Source organism: Neolamprologus multifasciatus, chromosome 5 (genome assembly GCF_963576455.1).
Source record: "Neolamprologus multifasciatus chromosome 5, fNeoMul1.2, whole genome shotgun sequence".
Lineage (NCBI taxonomy): Eukaryota > Metazoa > Chordata > Actinopteri > Cichliformes > Cichlidae > Neolamprologus > Neolamprologus multifasciatus.
In genome coordinates, this window is record NC_140443.1 from 25,955,378 (window position 1) to 25,975,979 (window position 20,602).

Genomic DNA, 20,602 nt, shown 5'->3' on the forward strand with positions numbered 1-20,602 from the left:
GGAAATCTTGTGATTAATTAAACCATTAAGTTAAGTTGCAGCATCACCTTATTATATCGCAGTGGACGAGACAGTGTAAAACTTTAAATGTTATTTTGTTTGGATTTTGTAATAAAGGGCTGCATAAAAACAAAGTTTGTCATTTAATGCCAGTTAATGTCTTCTATTTGTTGCATATTTGTTGTTAGCTTTGTTAATGTCATGGCGAGTGCGCTCAATGATGGCAAACTACTGGAGTTACTGAGTCAAATCAAAATGTGGTCTGTATTTCCTCATTATGGTACCAGCATATACATACATATGTGTTATTTGGCAGAGAAGTTAGTTAGTGGCCACCATGGCATTAAGTTGAGGTAGGAGAAAAAGTCTGACGCCACTGAAAATCTGGACATTTCTGCCAACTACCAAAAATCAGCCTTTTGTCCTGGGAGAATTTTAGCAAGCTTACACTAGCTTAATACATAGGCTGAAAAATAAGAAACATTGACTATGGCAGCATTATTTTTCCCTCAACCCAGCATTTTTCTCCCCTCCACCCCTCTCTTTTTCTTTCCATCAATGAAGGAAGCATGCATGTGTGGCTCTCAGAATTTACCTATTGTTACCTGCCTTACTTTCCATCTTCACCCTACCTTTATTCATCTCCTTCATTCATCTACACCTGCCTCCCATTCTTTAGTTTCCAGTGACAATGTCTCTTCTCTTCTTTTATGTTTTTTTTGTTACACTGGCTTATTTGTTGTCACTGCATATTCTTGTTTCCTTTATGGAATCTCCATTTCCTGTTTCTGTCATCTGCTCTTTCATTGTAAATATTCTGCATCTCTAATTTTCTCCCTGTGTGCCTTCTTTGTAAAATGTAGTGATTTTGTGGTTCCATTTTTCAATGTGACTTTGTTTTTCAGAATTATTTCTTGGTGTTTAATTTTCATACTGGAATTTGCTGTATAATGTGAGTAAACCCTGTGTATTGTGTGTATTCCCTGAACGCTGTGTTGTGCAACAGTGGTGGTTCAGTATAAAAGTTTAATAAGCCCTTGGTGCAATGAGAGAAGATGAGCTCTGGATAATAATCTAACCTTTCCAATGGCTCCCCCACTCTCTGCTGCCCGTTTAACACACATACATGTACATACACTCTCCTCCCTAACTAAATATGCATGTTTGTGTTGTCCCAGTTCCCAATATAGACTCTTCTTTGAGGACTGATATACAGACATGGGCAAATTCATAGACAGGACAGATTTAAAACAACAAAAAACAGAGGATAGATAGCTTTGGTGTTTTATTGGTGTGTACTTGTGGTGCATGTTTTGAGTTAGACAACAAGGTAAAAATCAGTGTTAAGAGGTTGATATACATCTAAAATATGTTACTATTCTACTTTATTGAGTAAAATTGGTAATATGGTCAAAGAAGAAAAAGGCCTTCTCTTAGAATTTGCTGTTCAGCAGAGAAGCAAGGGCAGAAATAAATGGCACCTCGGTCTCTTGTCCTTAACTAAAGCTCGTCTTCTGTCCTGTGGGAATACAGCAGATGGATGTATAGATATGTTTTTGTCTTTAAAAATGGTTTGGAAAGAAATGGTCTGGTATTCAAGTAATTGAAATTTTGGTTATTTGTTTTTATTTTGTTATTCTTTATCATGTAGGTATTGCAGTGAGTTCCTTTCTCTCTGTTTGTGTGTGTTCAGATTAATTTAATTCAGGTTTATTTATATAGCAGTATTCCCTGTTAATCTCTACAAAATAAAGCATTCAGGATAACAGTGCTTAGTTTTGTTTATTTGCCATTTTGATTTTGACTGCTTCAATTTAACAACCTTCGTGTCATGTTACAGATTATGAGAAACCTACCTGCTGCTTAGTGTAAACACAACTGACTGTTCAGAGAGCGGTTGATAATTTTCGAACCCCTTCATCAGCTTGAGCAATTTCCAAATACAAAGCTGACCTTGGCTGGTTAACAGCCTTCTTCTCTACTCTCACCATCTTTCTCCCACTTGCATCTCTACCTTTTATGTCTCAGCTTTATTCCAGATGTCTTGTGTTTCCTGCCTCTTTTTGCCTCTTTATCTCCTTCTTGCTGCGATGCTTTGATGCTTTTTCACTCTTTGCACATGTTCACAGTGCAGTGTCCCTGTGCACTTCCTTTTTTCTCCCCGTTCTTCTCTCCTATTGTTTTGCATGCAGATATACACTCAAATACACTCACACGGTCTCTCCATCTTTACCAAGTGAAGAAGTGCTCTTGTTCCCAGGCAGACTGGGTGGTCTCGTGGTGGAGCGATGAAGGAGGAGGGAGGGAGAGATTGAAGAGGTTCATATGGTCAAACTTCAGAAGAGAAATAATAGCTGATGTCCAAAATGTGTTTTTGCTGTGCCCTATCTTCCTGTGTTTGCATGTGTTTTTATTCATCATATTTTACTTCCTGTACAGACCATGTGATCAGTCTTTGATGAATTTGCCGGCATCCTTCTCTGGAAGGAGTCCCATGTGCCGGACATATTTATAGTACAGTGTGCACATGTGTTTTTCTGGAAATGTTTGGTATATCTGATAAGGAATCTGGTTCATATTTCCTTGTTTGACTGTGGACCTTTTGGGAGGGATTGAGGCAGATGAGAGAAAGTCAAGCTAAGATTGATAGGGGAAGAGGTTTGTAAAGAGGTATAGGGAAGGAATAATGAGAGGGAAAGGGAAAGAGAAAAAGGAGGGTTGGGAAGGAGGATTGCAAGAGAAGGAGAGGCAGAGGAATGTGTGAAAAGACCGAGGCAGACATGTCAGAGAACAAATTGAAAATGCCAATTTCACTTTAGCCCCCACCAGCTCACGCGCTTACAGCCCAGCCCCGGCCTCTTATTCCATGTGTAAATGAATGGTGTCCACAGAATAACACACAATCACCTCTCTCTATCCATCTTGCCCTCGCTATTTCTCTTTCACCCTTTCTGCTGCATTACCTGCTCTATACCCCCTCTCCCTACCCTCTTTGTCATCCTTCCTTTTCACCATCTTTTTGTTGTTTTCACTCCACTTCTGAGCTTTTGATCACAAATTCCAAGTATTTTCACGTCTTCTATCATTTGGCTGTTTTTTCTTTTCTGTTTGCCCATCCACTTTGCTTTTCACACCCTACCTTATCATTTTGTACTGTGCCACGGCTAATGTTTTATCTTAATAATCTAGTTGTAATGCAATAGCATCTAAATTCAGAACTTGCTATATCTACAGTGAGACTGTAAAAGTTGTCTCTCTTTTCTTTTTCTTCAGTGTTCTGTAGGCCAGCTTCCAGGTAGAGTTGCTCAAGTAAAAGTTTCAGTAGTTCACAGCTGCTAAATAAATTAGAGTGCAAAAATTTGCCTGAAAACACACTTTGAAAGAATTTGCCTTTAAAATCAGCTCTAAGAGCAAAGTGGTATTTTTTCTGAGATGCATGGAGACGTCTTTTCTTTATTCGGATATCAGCGTCTCAGCCTTCAGGGCCCGCTAAATGTAAATCATCCAATCACAAAAAAAGTGATGAAAGAATTAATCAGCCATTCACACATTGTGACATTGCTGTGTCCTCTCATTTTCTTATCTTCTCAGTGCACATTTTTTAGTCTTTTCCTCCCTCAAATATATTCAAATTCACTGTTATTACAGATGTCAGGATAAATCTCACAGTATCACACTGGAGTGGGTGATATCACATAGTGGCAAAGTTGTAGCTAGATTCAATCTTTGAGGGCCCATAGCCCCGAGCTTGGGGCTTTCACATTGGATTTTATCACCACTCTACTAGAAGAGAAAAGTCCTGCTATCTCTCACCCAGGGGCTATTGGAGATACTGACCATACCAGAGGTAGTGAGAGGGGCTGGGCACCATTAGGTCATTATCTGAAGTCTTACCAGCCGTCACCTCAACATTGCTGCTGACAACACACCCATCTTGTCATATAGTGTCTGCTTTATGTCGTGTGAAATACAGCTAACAAAAGAGACGTTAATAATGTAAAACATGTCTCGGTGAAGTCTGTGAAGGTCTTGATGAAGATGTTGTATTTACCTCACATCAGCAGGGGTTATTGGGGAGGCGGTGTAATTTCTAAAGCTGCATTTTATTTGCTGGTGATAATTGTCATTGATAATTTATATGTTGGGAGTTTGGGCAGGGACTCATAGGAGCTCTTTTCTCCGTTACCCGTTCAGTTAACACGCCGCCATCACATCACCGCTTTTGAAGCTTGTTGTCTCATTTAAAGCAATTCCGTAAAACTGATTATGCCAACGATGAGTCAATTACATTTCAACTCTTATTAGTTCAGGATGCAAAAATGAAATTAGATGAGAATATTATTGTCAGAGATATATTATGCGTTTCATTCATCACTGGAATGGAATGAGTCATACAGTGATGGGGATTCCAATCTCTTAATCAACTCTGCGCTCTGCCAGGCAGCGGCGGATGTGCCGTGTGTAAAAATCACAATATAGCCTGTCTCTCATCATTCATTTTTATGGCCCTTCAACTCTGTGAGCACCGCAGGGTATGACATTACTACCAACCACTAGCTTAACTGAGTTTGCTCTTGGTATTAGCTGTGTTTTTTTTTTTTCCTCGCTCTTATGAATTTATTGAAAGAATTTTATTGAAAGATGGAATGTTTTCTGATGCTGATGTAAGAAAAATGTTGAATGGATGAGTATGAATTGTAATCTTGTTCTCTTTGTTTTATATTTCAGTATAATTATGAGGGCAATGACATCAGCGACCTGCCTGTCGACCTGTCTGTAGTTTGGAATGGAAACTTTGTCATTGACAACCCCTATAACATTAAAGGTGAGTAATATTAAAGGTTACTTATGGTAGGAACTGAATGTGGTTGAATGAGTTAGATTTGTCTTAGAAACCGGGAAGGAATTCAGTGTCCTGCAGTGATGTACAACATTTTTTTTTTTTTTTACCTTAACAATTATATTTATAACTCCAATCAGCTCACTTTATAAAGCTATGCTGTGTGTCAGTTATGTAATAATCACCCAATCATCTTTTCTGCTTCATGAATGGCACATTACCCCCAAATACTACAGTCAAAAAGCAGCCATTGCTGGCCTATTGAGAGATTGAGTGGCTTCCTCCCACAGTCCAAAGACATGCATGTTAGGTTAATTGGTGGTTCTAAATTGGCCATAGCTGTGAATGCACTGGGCCCTGCAACAGACACGTAACCTGTCCACAGCTACCTCTTGCCCTATGACAGCTGGGATAGGCTCCACCCCCACCACAACCCAGATGGATGGATTAGTGGGTGGGTGTTTTTAGTTGGTTAGCTGTTTTAAATTACCCTAGATACTGTTACATTTTGACACAATCTTACACAGTTACATATTTGAGAACCATATCTAGATGACTGTGTGTGTATTTGTGTGTAGAAGAGGCAAAACAGTCACATTATTAAACTGTTTGTGCTAACAAAAGAGAAAAAGCACAGTTAAACACTGCACCCAAGGAATGGGCTCAAATCTTCTTTCAATGCCAGAGAGTTCACATATTCTAGTTTTGGTCATTTGTATTCACTAATGCATATATTGAATAATAATTATGTCCATCAAGGCTCAGGTTCCACCCCACGAGACTCTTTTGTCATGGCTAATGGGTAGCAACTAGTGTCAAAGGGATCAATGTAATTGATATTTTCTCTCTCTAAATGTTTTAAATTTCAGTCTATTGAGCCACGTTTGGGATGTACAGTGTGTGCATGTTGTAGAGCAATGAGGCTAATTTTTGCTTTGTTTGCAAATTGTCCAATTTGAACAAGGCAGAAATTGGCAAGCGTCATGAGTCAAGGTGCAAAAGACCGCTACACCGTTAGTGTCTTAGGTTTATACCCACTAATATACAATAACACATAACCCTTTGCATTTTAACCAGATTTTTACCATGTTTTGTATGCATATTGTTGCATTTTCCTGTTTGTTAATGTCTTTAGTGTTGTAGGCATCCGTGTGTATCTTGACTTGTGTTATTTTAATGTGATAGTGCATAGAAGACGTATATATTTCTTTAAACGGTATTAGAGTGCATTATATTTGATTTAATGTGAAACCACACCTCGTCCAGGAACCTTGGGGGGTAATAATTAAACTCATATACATTCTCAGTGCACCACTGTGGGAGAAGACAATGAGATCATGTCTGTTGGATATAATTACTGGTAAAAGTCTTTATAATGCTGTCTTCGTAATTATTGTGGGTTGTAAAGCACAGTGGGGGATGTAACATTATTCCCCTGCTGTGAGGTAAAGTAACATCATCGTCAGTTCGATATAGTCTGTGGATGACATGCACATTGAGTTTTGTACAACAGAGGGAGTAGCATAGTCTGCTCCTGGTTGTTACTCATTAATGTTTAAGGACACAGCAAGTAAAGGGTATTTTGTATGTAGTATTTAATGCCAGAATTTGCCGTTATATCTTACATGTTTGTAAGTTAGTAATTATTGCCATTTGAAAGTAAGGTTACACCACATCACTCTGTGCTGTTTATTGATCGCTCTTTGTAGTCTAATTGACCCAAGCAAGCTGTTGTAGTCTTAAATGTCAGATATTTCTCAGTATGAGTGCTGTAACTGGTCTACATGTGTTTGTACCATGTGAACAAAGGCGTGTCTGTAGTATTGTAGTCTTTACTTTGAGTGGGGCTCATCACTTTGTGCATTGTGTGTTATCTCAAATGTAACACATCAGGCAGTGACCTACAGCCTAAATATGACTCTCGTCTTCTTCTCCCTTCACTGCCAGCCACCACTGTATTTCTCAGTGATGATAATCATCTAGTAGAGTGCAAGTGATGCTCACTCATCTTAAATACTGATAGGTTAATGTAATTAAAGGCGAGTCGTTTAGCAGCCAGTAATTGGTATAGGGTTTCTTTAAAGCTGCTCCATGACCAATGGGATTTGGAGAAGGAATAGTAGAGAAAGAGAGGGGAAAGATTTATTCTTGTGTTCCTCGTGCCTTTGGGAAATCGGGCCTTAATTCAACTTTGGCTCAGTGACACTGAAGAAGTTTTGAAATTTTATGATAAAGCTGAGGAAGTGAAAATAAAGCAATTTAATTTCATTCAAAAGAAAACTGTCAGGTTTCTTATCTGCTTATTTCAGTCTGAAAATAAGATAGTCTTTGACTGGGGGGAGTTACAATCCAGCTGATAAGCAGCAACATGAGAGACTGGTGCAAGGATTTATAAAAACAAGGAGAATATGCAAACTCCACAGAGAGGTCTCAGCTGGGAAGTAGGTCTAAACCTTCTTTGATGTCTTTGAGGCCACAGTGCTAACCGCTAGCACACCCTGTCATTTCTAACATATTATATTGACTGGATGTTTTATTCACTTGGTAGCCTCAGTTCAACAGTAATAATTTCATGATGCTTCATTTCTCCCTCCTTCTCTTCAGCTCACCTGTATAAGTGCTACGCACTGAGGGATAGCTGTGGGATGTGTTTGAAGGCAAACCCCAGGTTTGAGTGCGGCTGGTGCGTTGGGGAAAAGAAGTGCTCCCTGAGACAGGAGTGTACTCCCCCAGAGAGCACTTGGATGCATGCCACAACAGGAAACAGCCGCTGTGCTCACCCCAAGATCACCAAGGTAAGACTTGATAATAATGACACATGCTTACACATATTGTATTGCAGTTAAGCTGGATTCCAAGTTAACAGATGGTACATGTCTTGTTGTGCAAATGTACCCACACATACACACAGACCCCTATATCCAGACATATAATAACTACATGCAGAGTGGACTGTGCACAACAGAAATATTCTCTTTGATGGATACAACAAAATTGAAGAGAAAAATAAAGCAGAAATAGTTTCTTTTTTTGTAATTTCTCAGCTCATTATATCACAACATTTCAAAAACCCTTTTGAATGAAAGCTGTTTGAGCAAAGAATGTGAATCATAAAGTGTCCACATTCATCATTAGCCCACTTTAAAAACAACATTGCATGGAACAGCTAAATTGAAGGTAAAAAGAATAGGCTTCTCTAAGCACTGCTAAAGCACACACTCACGCTGCTGATTGGTTGTTCATGACCTAGCAACTCACTGCAAACAACTCAGGGGTCTAAGAGAGGCTTCACATTACAGTATGTTACTTGTAAGCAGGTTATGATTGCCTCTTATGTGTTTTTTCTACAAGAATCCAAACCAGATCATTAGTAAAAACAAATTTTTCAAAAGAGGAGATTTGAAAAGTCTTCCTGCTCTGTGTCATTGTTTGGCCCCGGAGAGTGAAGGGGACATCCTAGCAGAGCAGCAGAGAGGATAGACAACTTAGAAGCCAACACTAAGACTGCAACAGCAACACAGATGGGCTGGCAAGGAGGAGGCAGTTCACACACTCCAGGACTGAACACACTGACAAGATCAGAGACGACGGCTTCACACAGAAGCGCACACAGACACACACATGCACCTAAATGAAGAGTCAGAGAGGGTGGTTGTCTGGAGAGAGACAAAGAAGCCGAGGATGTGGTAGTGCGTTAATTGTGTCCCGCCACGGGTGCTGAATATGTGCGTGCACATGTGCATGTGTTCATCTGACAGGCTGGCAGAACCGAGGCGTCTAAACACCATAGCGTAACCATCTGTTGCCACTAGTAACCGTGGCGGTGGTCCTCGTCTGAGTGCGACCTGGGTCACAGTTCCTACAGCTCACCACTGGGACTAGTGCACACACACAGTGCGGTTTGAAAGCAATGCACTGCTGTGTGAGACGCGTCCTGACATTCAGCCCTCTCGTCAGTCTGTCTTCTGTCTTCTTCCATTTTTACCGTGTCTCCAACAGTGATTCAAACTTTCAGCCAAGCATTTCTTCCTTTAAATGTATCTCAAATAAGCTGAAGAATCATCTAAATTCTTCAACTTAAATGAGTGTGAAATATATGTTTAATATCCATGCTCATTTCATTGATGTTGACTTGTGTGACTGAAGCCCTCAGTCCATTTCCTGTGTGACACGGGCTCGTCTCTTTGAATGTGTAATGAAGATACTGGTTAATTGGAGCTCTGGCACATAGATAAAACCATTTGCTAATGCTCCCTCTCTCTTCGTGCTCGTTTCAGTTATCTCTTTGAAACAAGCATACAGAGGCAACTGGGTTGTGTGTGCGTGCTTGCGGGAGAGAAACGGGAGGTGGTAGGGGGGTTGTGCTCACAAGCATGTGCCGTTGCATGCATATGTAGGGGTAAATCCTGCCCTTGGGCAAGATGTTGGTGGCAGTCAAAGCTGGCAAAGAGCTTCAAAAAGCAGCAGGAGAAGAGACGCACTGCAAGTTTGAGAATGCAGAAGAAGAGACAAAGAAGCGGAGAAGAAAGAGACACTGGGGGAAGCGTTATCACCAAGCTGCGCCGCTGGCCCCACCTCTCTTCTCCACCTTTGACATTTACAGTTTGACATTTAACGCCAAAAGAACATCTGCAGATGACAAAGAAAATCTCTCCTTTTTCATCTGCCATTTTATCGTCCTCCCCCCCAAAGAGCATCACATTGGCCACACAAATTGAATATTATTCCACTTCTTACCAACCATTTGGTCAAATCCCCTTTTCCCTGTTTCATCTTTTTTTTTTTTCTTTTTGCCTGATTCAGCCTGCTTTGTTCATTTATGCAGTATGCTAACTGCTGTGTGGCCAATAGCTGGTGGATTAACCACTAATTTCATTTGGACCAAGGAATGTGTGTTCAGCTGGGGAGGAAACACCACTGGAGACACACATGTGTGCACAACGTACACACAGTAAGAGCTGTCAGAGCAGCAAGTGTTTAACTTATTTAGTGTTATTTCTGAGTAGGCTATTGTCCATTTGATATTTTTCAGTAGTGTGCGGTGTTGCTACTGTGCCACTAACAGCTTTGGCACCTAGTACTTCTCTCCAAATGCAGCAATTAATGTTTTAGGTACTAAATGATGATTTTAGACATTGTAAGAATTTGGCTGTTAAGCTGATGAAGTGCTATTTTTATTGTGCTGCGTTTTTGTGCACTGACATTGTGCACAAAGATTAATTAGTACTTCCTTCCAAGCTAGCAAATACTCCGTGTGTGTGTGTCTCACACAAGCCAGCAAGACTCACAATGGTGCCCACACATTCTCAGAAGCCTCCAAATGAAAATAAAGTAAGCTACAATTTAGGTAGTCTGTATTATATTCTCAAAATTGCATTCAAAGCCACATGGATAGGGACACACACACACACACACACACTCACACACACACTCACTCACACACTCTATGCCACTGTGTCCCAGTGTAGCACAGCAGTGTCCTGGTACTGGCCCTGGATGCTGCCTGGCCCTCCATTATCCATCATCTCCTGCCTGCCATCTCCTAGGGGACAGGAAGAGCATCACAGCTAGCCCTTAGAAACCAATTAAAACAACACAGGCCATTCCAGTCTGCGTGTGTGTGGGAGGGTTGCATTTTTAGGGTTTTAGCACGTGGTCAGCTTGTGTGCTCCATGTGTTTATGTGTGAGTGTTTCTTTATGTTGTATATGTAATAAAGTGCATAAATGGATCTGATGGCCATTTCTCCCTCATGTACTGCTTTAGTGGTTTTTGCCTTTGCCAGTTTTCTTTATGTCCTATCTCTTTTTTCTAGCTAGTCTCATTTGTTTTTCTCATCCTTTATGGTTTTTTGGCAACACTTTTTTTTTTTAAATTTCCATCCCTTCCACTGACCATTTCCTCTATCTATTAACTATTCAGTATTTTTCATTTTCCTTTCCCTTATTTTGAATCTCATCCTTTGGTCTTATTGTTCCCTTACCTTCTAGCTTCCTTACCCTCTTGCTTGCAACCTCCTTATTATCAATATAAAGATAGATATTGTTCTGCTTACGGGTGTTGATTGACCATGCTTCTGTGATTTGCTGATTGTATTTTGGAGCTAAAAAGTAAGCCCCCACTGTTACAAAAATAGGAGTATTTACCCACTGTTGGGTAAATACTTACCGTGCTCATTCATAAAGGGGAGGATTGTAACTGGATGTCAGCCACGATGATGTCCTAATTAAGCTCGTGTACTTGTTTAATGATCAGAGTTCAGCCAGAGGGATATAATTGGCCCCGATGTGATTCTGACTTCTGACACAGATTTGTTCCTGTTCTATAAGGCTACACATCTTCAGAGCTAATATTATTTGACTCAGTCACATGGAAACATTTAACGTTTAAAGACTTATTTGATCCCTCTCTTCTTTCACGTCATTGCCTCTATCAGATTGCTTGTGAGTTTTTGTTTTTGAAAGCCTTTCATATCACAGATAAACTCTGGAAGCCTTACACCATGTTCATATCATCTCCCCCCGTGTCCCTTGCCCGTTTCCCCCTTCCCCCTCCTCCTCTAATTTGCAGATGCTATCTGTGCACTGCTTCTTAGCCAGCCACAATAGGCCTGACATAAAGCCTCAAATACATCGGGACAAGTCAGCCACAAAGAGAAAAAAGCGAGTATGAATGAGTGTAGAGCGTTCTGATGGTGAGAGGAGAATAGAGCGAGTGTTTAGGCTGGTGGCTTTTATCAAAAAAGGCTCTTTGTTTGTGTTGTTTGGTTGTGGATGGAACAACGTGCATGTGTGTATGCATCTCACTCTGTCTCTTTGTGTGTCTATGTGCTTGATAAGCCAGTGCTTATAGAAAAAGAGGTTGATTACCATATCTAAAGATTGTGACTGAGCACTACTGCATGCCAGTCATTCTTTTGTCTCCAGCTATATATATACATTTGGGCACACTGTCAAAGACGGACACAGAGACTGAAATAAAAGACACAAGTTCAAGATGGAGTGCCAGCTGATAAATAGCCATTAATTAATATGTGCAGCATTTCATTTCTGGCTTGCATGACACTGGGCTTTGTTTCCATTGTGTGTTTGTATTAGTGGTTTTCTAAACACCTGTGGCTTTTACTAACCTGCCACCTTTTCCATAGTGTTAGACTGGGTATCATTGTAGCACCAGGTGGGGAAATATTTGAGTGGGTTGAGAGGTTAATCTAATTAATCTGTAAGACTGTAGATAAGCTTTAAAGAAGCTGAATATTGCAGAACATATTTTCATTGTTGGCATGGTGTCAGTAAGATTGATACTGTCATTATGTCTGAGTGGTAAAAATGAAGCTACGACTGCTGCTTAGCTTGGTACAAAGACTGAATGCAAGATGTGGCAGCTGCAATGGCTCTACCTATTGCCATATTATAATATTTCTGTTTTACACAAACAAGCCATAATATGTTAATTAGTGACTTTTGGTGCTGATAGCTGGATTTTGTAATGATTTAGATATCTGAGCTGGCTTTTTTCCACCACCTTTGTTCTTTATGCTGTGCTAAGCTAACTGGCTGCTGATAGTATTTCCTAAACTATTAAATTATTTCTTTTACAAACCTGAATATTTGAATACATTATCCCTGCTGTCACCTTTTCCAACACTTGGTGTATTCCCATCCTTAAAAAAAAAAAAAAGATTTGTGAAGTATGCGATACACACAATGTTTCTGCTCACAAGAGATGTATTTATTTGACAGTTCTGCACATCTAACAGTCCGTTCCGATTCAGCTCTCTCTCCCGCTCGACTCTGCCGTCACATATAGACAAACAGAAAGAAGACACTGTCATCACACAATCGCCACCACCTGTGGCTCACCTGCCTCCTGGTACCGCCCCCTTGAGCTCATTGCACCACTCCTCCCCTACAGCTGCGCCAGGGACCACACCTCCGCCACAAGATTAAATGTGTAAATTTGTTAAAGCAAAGAACTAGTCGCACGACTTTTAAAGATGGCAAAGGTTTTGACCACAATCACTTAATTTCACTAGAATCACTGTCATTAAAGGATTCCTTCATAGAGAAAAAGTAAATTTGCACAGCATAAGGTTCAGCTTTAGCGAAGCTTGACAAATGAATCAAACTGTTAATGAATCTTTGTGACAGTGCTGACCTTTGAAGGAACAAAGAATGATATGGAGATCAAATTGAGTGAGTTGACATAGCTGCACACGGTTTTCAGTAATTCGTTGGATGGCACAAATATTAACCGTTTTAAGTCTGTGTAGGTTTCCAGCGCCACCTCTAAAGACTTACAAGTGGAGTGGGCCATATTTTTGGTTGTTGGTTGTCTAGTTGTTGGTGACCGTTGAACCGTCCAATCAAATAAAACATACGGGAGACTGGTCACTGTTTTACCCCTTTGTTTCAATGTTGACATGCTTGTCCGTGTCTTTGTAGAGCTTTGTGTGCCACGCAGCAACTTTTTTCTACACCAAGCAGAAAATTTGAGTAAAAAAAAAAGCAGGATTCATAATCAATCTTTTTTTTTTTTGTGTGTGTATGTGGCAACCTACACCCCCACTCCATGACATCCAACCACTAATGTCTCCCCCAATAACCCCCCTCCCTGTTGCAACAAATGACCCCACTGCCCCGCCGTGTTCTAATCCAATTAGCTTTAGCCCTAATTATACTAGTAAAGACTGATTACCATTGTCTGCATTGGGGCTGAATGAATAGAGCCATGATTAGCGACTAGGCTAGCCTCGGGTAGCCATTAGCACCTCCGTACACCTGTCACAGACCTCTAGGGAAAAAAGCAGAAACCAGGGGTCACTATGTGTTCTAATTGTATTCAGCCTATAAATCTTCACAACATTAAAAGAGGGACGTAAGTGAGGGCTTGATGGGTAGGTCCAGGTTAAGTGTGCGAGTTGGCAAGTTGTGAATGTTTGACTGAATTGAGGTGGAGTTAATGGATTCAAGGTCATTTTTCATCGTGCTTAATGAGGTAGCAAGGATGTAATTCATGCAGAATGAAACATGACCATAATGACCTAAGTAAACTGCCATTCATGCTTAAACACAATATACGCCACATGTGTTGTTCTGCTTCACTTATGTCCTCCTTTCTTTGGTCTACCACCCAGTTGTATCCTGAGACTGGGCCCAGACAGGGAGGAACCATGCTGACCATCACTGGTGAGAACCTGGGTCTACAGTTCAAAGACATCCAGAATGGAGTCCGTATCGGCAAAGTGGCGTGCAACCCTCAGGAGGACGAATACATTAGCGCTGAGCAGTATGTTGGCATTGTCTCTTTCTTCACCCTGTGTCACCCACTGATTTTAAACCTCACTCTTTCTAAAACGCATTGCTTTCTTTTTTTGTCTTGTCCCATATTGTTGTGACACTCTCAGACCTTTGTTTCATAAAACCTTCAAAGGTTAAATGCTGTTTTCCACTAACAGACAAAACCAATTCCTCACAAATAGCCTCAAGCTGTGCATGGTGCTGCGACTTTCTGTACATGTTCAGTCCGAGTAACTTTGACAGCAACTTGAATAAAACCTTTTCAACTCAACTAATGTTCAGGTCCGGTCAAGCAGCATTGAAATACCTCATATAACTCGCCTCATTAGGATTAATTTGACACATTTTTAGATATAAGTGGATTTAATATGATCAAAAGTGTGCAATATACATCTACTGAAAGCTATTGTTCATATAAAAGGTTGTCATGTGAACACTCTAATTAAGTTATGTTTACTGTTTTCTGGGAAATGGTGAAGTACAGCAGATTGCACAGATGTAATTTAACTCCCATTTAATAACTGCAGTTGTATATCCTGGGTAGAACTCAGAGTAATGAATAACAGTCATGTTCAGTTTATGACTGAGCTCTTTGTTGTAACCGTTAACAGGGTGCCTCTTTGAAAAAATGTTCTTTATTTCACATGTAAACGATATCATGTGAATCATTAATTAAATTACATTCAGAATAAGAATAAATCTGGGGCACTGTCACACTGGCAGTGCCCCATTATAGCTCCTCCAAATACTGGGGCAATGAAAGTACAAGATGAGTCCCACTTTCTCTTTTATGTTGTATTCATCTAAGCAGACAAAGATACATTTTCTGATGAGGAAAAAATTGGTGAAGCTCGTCACAGTTGGAGGCGTCCTCAATATTCTATTTCCAACCATGTTGCTGTCATTGTACAAAAATGCCCCATTTGCTGAGTTTTGCAGCACAGTCCCAGCAGACTTGGTTTTCTTTCTGCCACCCTCACTAAGAAGAAACCAGAAGAAATGTGACTTTGATGGTTTGACAGTCAGGAAAACAGAATGCTGTTCCACACTCACTAGTGGGTTTAGAGTAGCGTAGTGACATGTCAGTCTTGATTTATAATTTATAAACTCGTGTGTTGTTTTGTTCAGACAGAGCGGAGCAGTTTTACATTTACTTCTATCATGAGGCCGTGCTGCAGCCTAACTTTTTTTTTCAAACATGTTCATTTTCTCCAAGTGATCACATCCAAACGTCAAGATGGTGACGTTTAACCCGGCCAGCTCAATAATGCTGCTTTTGGCCTATTGCCATAGCACCCGCAGGAAGAGGAGGGTGCGGTTAGCAGTTAGGCTGTCATGCTAATTAAAAGTGATGTTAGCCATACGGTGCCATTAGTGTCCCGGTTGCACTCGTCATTCCTGTGACCCCATCAGAGCCATAGCACAGAAGACAAGACGGGGTCACAGCACAGGTCAAAGGTCAGCTGCAAAAGAGAAGAGGATGTGCAATGACTGTTGGGCAAAACGTAGACACCTTGTTCTCACTCTGGCTTTCTGCTTCTGCCACCTCTTCTACATCAGTTTCTATGATTGGAAAGAATTGGATTGCAAGGAAGTGTGGCCTTTTCCCACCTAAGTCATCAAATATTCACTACATTGTTTAACTTCACTTTGAGAAAAGTAAATCATTGCCAGCAGTGAAGAAAAACAGAACCTAAGCTCCCTCTTTTTATTGCCTTATTAGTAGTTACTATGTGACAATTTGACATATGTTTAATTTTTTACCATTCTACATTCCATCAAAGTTATTTGATTGAGTGAGGCATAATTTATGTTGTTGTCATCTTAGCTAATGTACTTTCTAACCACGTAATACCAGCTCAGTGTAGCCACCTGTCATCTGGGCAATAATGATGCAAGCGGAGCTGCATTCCTGACTGAGATTTGTCCAGCATTTTAATCATGGCCTCTGTCATAGCAGGAGGACAGGGAATAAATGAAAGGGAAAGTAAAAACAATGGAAACGCACAGCATCGCAATGTGAAATTCATTGTTGCGGCTGCGATGCAGTTGCCATGGCCACCTGCAGGGTGGATGGAAGCAGGAGACTTAATAACTCATCTCAGGGAGGGGAAGCTGAGGTGATGTGTAGGATATGAGCTTGTTCAATTAATTAAGCTCTTTCCCTTTATCCCTCTTTCCTTCTTACTTCTTTCTTTCTCCTTTCTTCTCTAACTCCCTCCTTCCTTTGCGCTCTCGTGCTTTCTCTCTGTCTCATTCGTGCGCTCTAGCTAATTAACATTCAACTATGTCTCCAGTGGGTGAAACATGAAATGAGTGTGTGTGTGTGTTCTCCCTGTGGGCTACACCACCATTCCTCCCCATGTTCAATCATTTCTCCTGTGGATTTTCATTTGGCTAGCCAGCGCCCAAGGCCAAGTGCGCAGCTTATGGTTCTACAATATACGCTAATGCATGAACACACACAGAAAAGCCTTTAGTTTCATAGCAGTTCACATTATCTCTAATAGAACATTTGGTCTGTTTTTGTTATTTTTTATGAATAAGATGGAAACTAATGAAACACTTCACTCATAAATATCTGAATGCTTTTCTGATTAGACAGCGCAGAAAAGAAGTATTCCTCATTTTTTTCTGTCCCTTTTTTTGACCAAGTTATCACACTATTAAACAAACACTGAAACTGAAAACATTCACTCATTTACACAGTGATAAACTTTTTTTCCTCTTGTTTTCAGGATTGTGTGTCGGCTAAATGATGCAACAGGTTACAGAGTGCAGGAGGCTCAGGTGGAAGTGTGTGTCAGAGACTGTAGTCACCCCGACTACAAAACAGTCTCAAGCAAGGCCTTCACTTTTGTGGTAAATGTTGTTGATGTATATTACAACTGTGTTTTTGGATTATTTTAACGCATGTATTTGGCAGCCACAGTCCAGTCGATAAGTGACGCTTAACTTGCTTGGCCTCTGTCTGTGTCCCTCTTTAGTCCCCATATTTTTCACGAGTCCATCCTTCCACCGGGCCGCTATCTGGAGGAACAAGGATCACTATTGATGGCAGTCATCTCAACGCGGGCAGCGCTGTGTCTGTGAAGATTGGACTTCACCCCTGCCGTTTCGAGAGGTGAGTTAATCCAGAGTGCTTGGAGTATCTACAGTATATTCTTTTAGTTCAAGTGTTTCAACCTGAAGATTTTTTTGGGGGGTAGTTTACAACGAAGTCACAGAACTCTTGTTTATCTAAGGTTTTTATAGAGGTTGATTTTTCTAAGAAAATGACAGTTTATACGTGTGTTGTGCTGCTGTGGAGGCAGGGGACCATGTTGATTAAAGCTCTCCAAACAGTGAAGAGGAACCATTTGGCCTTACCGTTTCAAGCTGTTGTAACCAAATGTTTGCAGATTTACTACTGATTTACTGGGTTAAAGTGTAGCTGTTTTATTTCTGCTCTTTAGACAAATAATAGCCATGTAATGCAGAATATTTTGCCTACATCTGCTACTGTTTTTTGCCAACTTTTCCCACCGTTTGCTGCGTTTAGTAATTGTAGTTATTCCCTGTTTTTAATGTATGACATTCTTCCCTGGTCAGTGCCTTCGATTTGTGCAGGACTAGCAAAAGCAGCGAGTAACAGGATGACCTGCAGTGCTGTAATTCCCAGCAGGATGACAGTGTAGCCTTTCCCAGCGAAGCCAATATCGTCGTTCACTTCTGCTGTGGATGGCTTAAGTGCATGGCCCACATTTTCTCAAAGATATGACTATAATTTAAAAGGAATGATATGGTGTTGCTGGTAATTGGTAACTTACATTTTGCTCCTTTGAACCGATGTTTGAAATATGTAATTTTTCTCCCACCTTTTTAGTTTTTGGAATGATCTTTCTCTGCTATCTTCACTTGTCACTCAGTCGGCAAGAGGTTGTGTCTGGATTTCAAGGAGAGGAGACATTGATCCAATTTGATATGACTCTAATTCCCCTAGCCAAGAACTCCATTGTTTCTTTGAGTCTCTTGCTGGCAGACTCACAAAAAACTGGGCTCTGAACTAAATCCAATCATGTATGGTGTCTGGCAGATGGCAAGAGAAAACATCACAGAAAAGATTGTTAGTTCCCTAAAACAATCGCATATATACTGAAAAGGTTTATCTGATGGAAGCTTCCTTGTGGAGGTTGTCAGATAGGAAGTGGTATAGGAATACTCCTTGTTTCCACTTTTTGTGTTTCTTTGCTTTAGAGTGGTGTTTTTTTATTGTAGTGGTTCCGTTCTCTCAGGCAACAAGTGACAGGTTAAACTAATAAGCTTGGACCCATCAAGTTCTTTTTATATCATATCAAAAGCAAAAGTAGAGGCCAATTTAAAGCTCTGTAGCACATCCCGAGAAAGGTGAACATAATAGTCTTGGCCTTTCATTCACTGAGCAGCAATAACCTTTATGGCCAAAGTAATGAACTGGTTGAGTCTATCTCTTTAATGTGTCTTTGTATTCAGTGGGGCCTCTGCTTTAATCAAAACCTATTTACCCCGAGTCACTCATCCTCTTATCTCCCTGTGCAACCCTTTTTCTTTCCTTTTTCCTTTCTATGTCCCCTTCTGGCTTCTTTTGTGTGGCCGCAACCTTGTCAAAAATACGTACGCGGCACCACTGGCACTCTTGACGGTGACAGCGTTGTGAAAACTGTTTCCATGGAAACACAGCACTAGTGGAATGTGAAAAACCTTTTTTTTTTTTTTCCTCATTCGTCCTTCAGTTTTTCCCATCTGTCTTCATCCCCTCTTCAGCAGCCTTTCCCTCTGAGGACCCTGTAAAAGGAAATAAAATAAAATTTCCTCCTGGGACAAAGACCCCCAATATGTCCGTTGTTGTTCAGTTGCCAGACCCCACCCGAAATCCCAGCAAAGACGCAAAAATGGATTTTTGTTCTTTCATATTCTCCATCTTCTGTTTTATGTGGATTTTATTTCCACAGCAGATAGTGGGGGAGGATCTGTGTACAGATCAGCTTGCTCTTCTCATGTTCAAAATTTCATACTGTCCCACCTGCCTCCGTGTCTGCACCACTCATACGCGCATCCTTTTGCACATTCTTTGAGTGCTTTGTAGGGCGTTAGCAGACGTCGACTGACACAAAAAGCATACTTACACCCCGAGTAAGTGTTAATCTTCTGCCTGTGAACAGCATTTATATGGAAATTCACAAACCCTCTACACAGTACACTTGATCAACACACTGTGCACGTACACAGGTATGCCCACATAGGTTGCCATCCCCACCGCTTCTCTTCCAGCAGTGTCTTCCCTCGATGGGGAGGGGAAAGTGGAATGAGCCAGTGGAGTGGAGCACAAAGTTTCTGGCAGCAGCGCAAAGTTTCACAGCAGGTCACAGCTGGCTGGCTGTCTGCAAGGGGAGGGAGTTACATCACACAGAGAGACAACCAGCCTGATCTGCCACTTCAGATCTGTTAGCCAGAGAAAGCAAAAGAGGGAAGGAGAGACAGACAGAGAGAGGGAGAGTGTGAGGGCTTTGAAGTACAACAGTGTATGATTCAGGCTGACGAAACCAGGGCTGGACAGACTGAAAGATGTTGGCCTTGTGGATGTGTGACGGTCACCGCCGTGTCTGTGTTACAAGTAATTAAAAGGATGAACAAGAGTTTCCTTCCTGTGTAATTGTGTTTTTCTGTTTGGGGTGCCTAAAAACTCATTGTTTCCAGGAACTATTAGTATTAATCCTTAACTCAATCACTATGAGACACACCTTAGCATGTGACTTCCTTTTCTCTTGTCTTCTCTTATATCTCCCTCACTTTCAGGCGGAGCGCCAAGGAGATAGTATGTGTAACCCCAGCAGGCCAGGCCACGGGCCAGACACCTGTCATGGTGGACATAAATGCTGCTGAGCTGAGAAACCCAGAGGTCAAGTTCAGCTACACAGAAGATCCTACTATCCTGAAGATCGAGCCTGATTGGAGCATCGCCAGGTAAGGAACCAATCAGAGCTTTCCCCTGTGCTACTTCCAGGACAATATAGTTGAACATTTTGGATTCATGTTTGTCTTTTTGTTTTTGTTTTTCTGTGTTGTATAGAAGAGCAAAGATAATGCAGTCTTATATTTGTGTTATCAATTAATTCTCATTATTTACATAGTGTCTTCCAACCCTGAAGGTGATAAACACTGAATATTTTAGAGCACTTGTTAGAAAATGGAGGTGTATTGTCATGAGTTACTGTATTTTTAATGTTTTGCTCACTCGTTCATATGGCGAACTATCAAACATTCACTGTATAATGCATCAACATATCATGTGATGATTTTCTTATCTATAATTTATATCAATACAGTGTTTTATCTACAATTCTGCTTGATGAACCTAGATCTACAGAACAAAACAAATACAAACGCATGAATACATTATTAATCACCGGTGATGACTATCTGCTTTTTTTTCAACTACTCTGAAA

At 40.7% G+C, this 20,602-nt stretch overlaps 1 protein-coding gene across 5 annotated transcripts in view; it reads left to right on the forward strand.

Moving 5' to 3' along the window:
* The window catches only part of plxna1b (plexin A1b), a 176,519-nt gene that overhangs the window by 128,636 nt on the left and 27,281 nt on the right, over nt 1–20,602 (forward strand). For all 5 annotated transcript variants that reach the window (XM_085161350.1, XM_085161349.1, XM_085161352.1 and 2 more), the window contains exons 11-16: nt 4,729–4,825; nt 7,445–7,635; nt 13,976–14,127; nt 16,877–17,000; nt 17,126–17,262; nt 19,953–20,120. In XM_085161350.1, the coding sequence (XP_085017476.1) occupies nt 4,729–4,825; nt 7,445–7,635; nt 13,976–14,127; nt 16,877–17,000; nt 17,126–17,262; nt 19,953–20,120 (869 nt within the window). The remainder of the gene's footprint in view (nt 1–4,728; nt 4,826–7,444; nt 7,636–13,975; nt 14,128–16,876; nt 17,001–17,125; nt 17,263–19,952; nt 20,121–20,602) is intronic.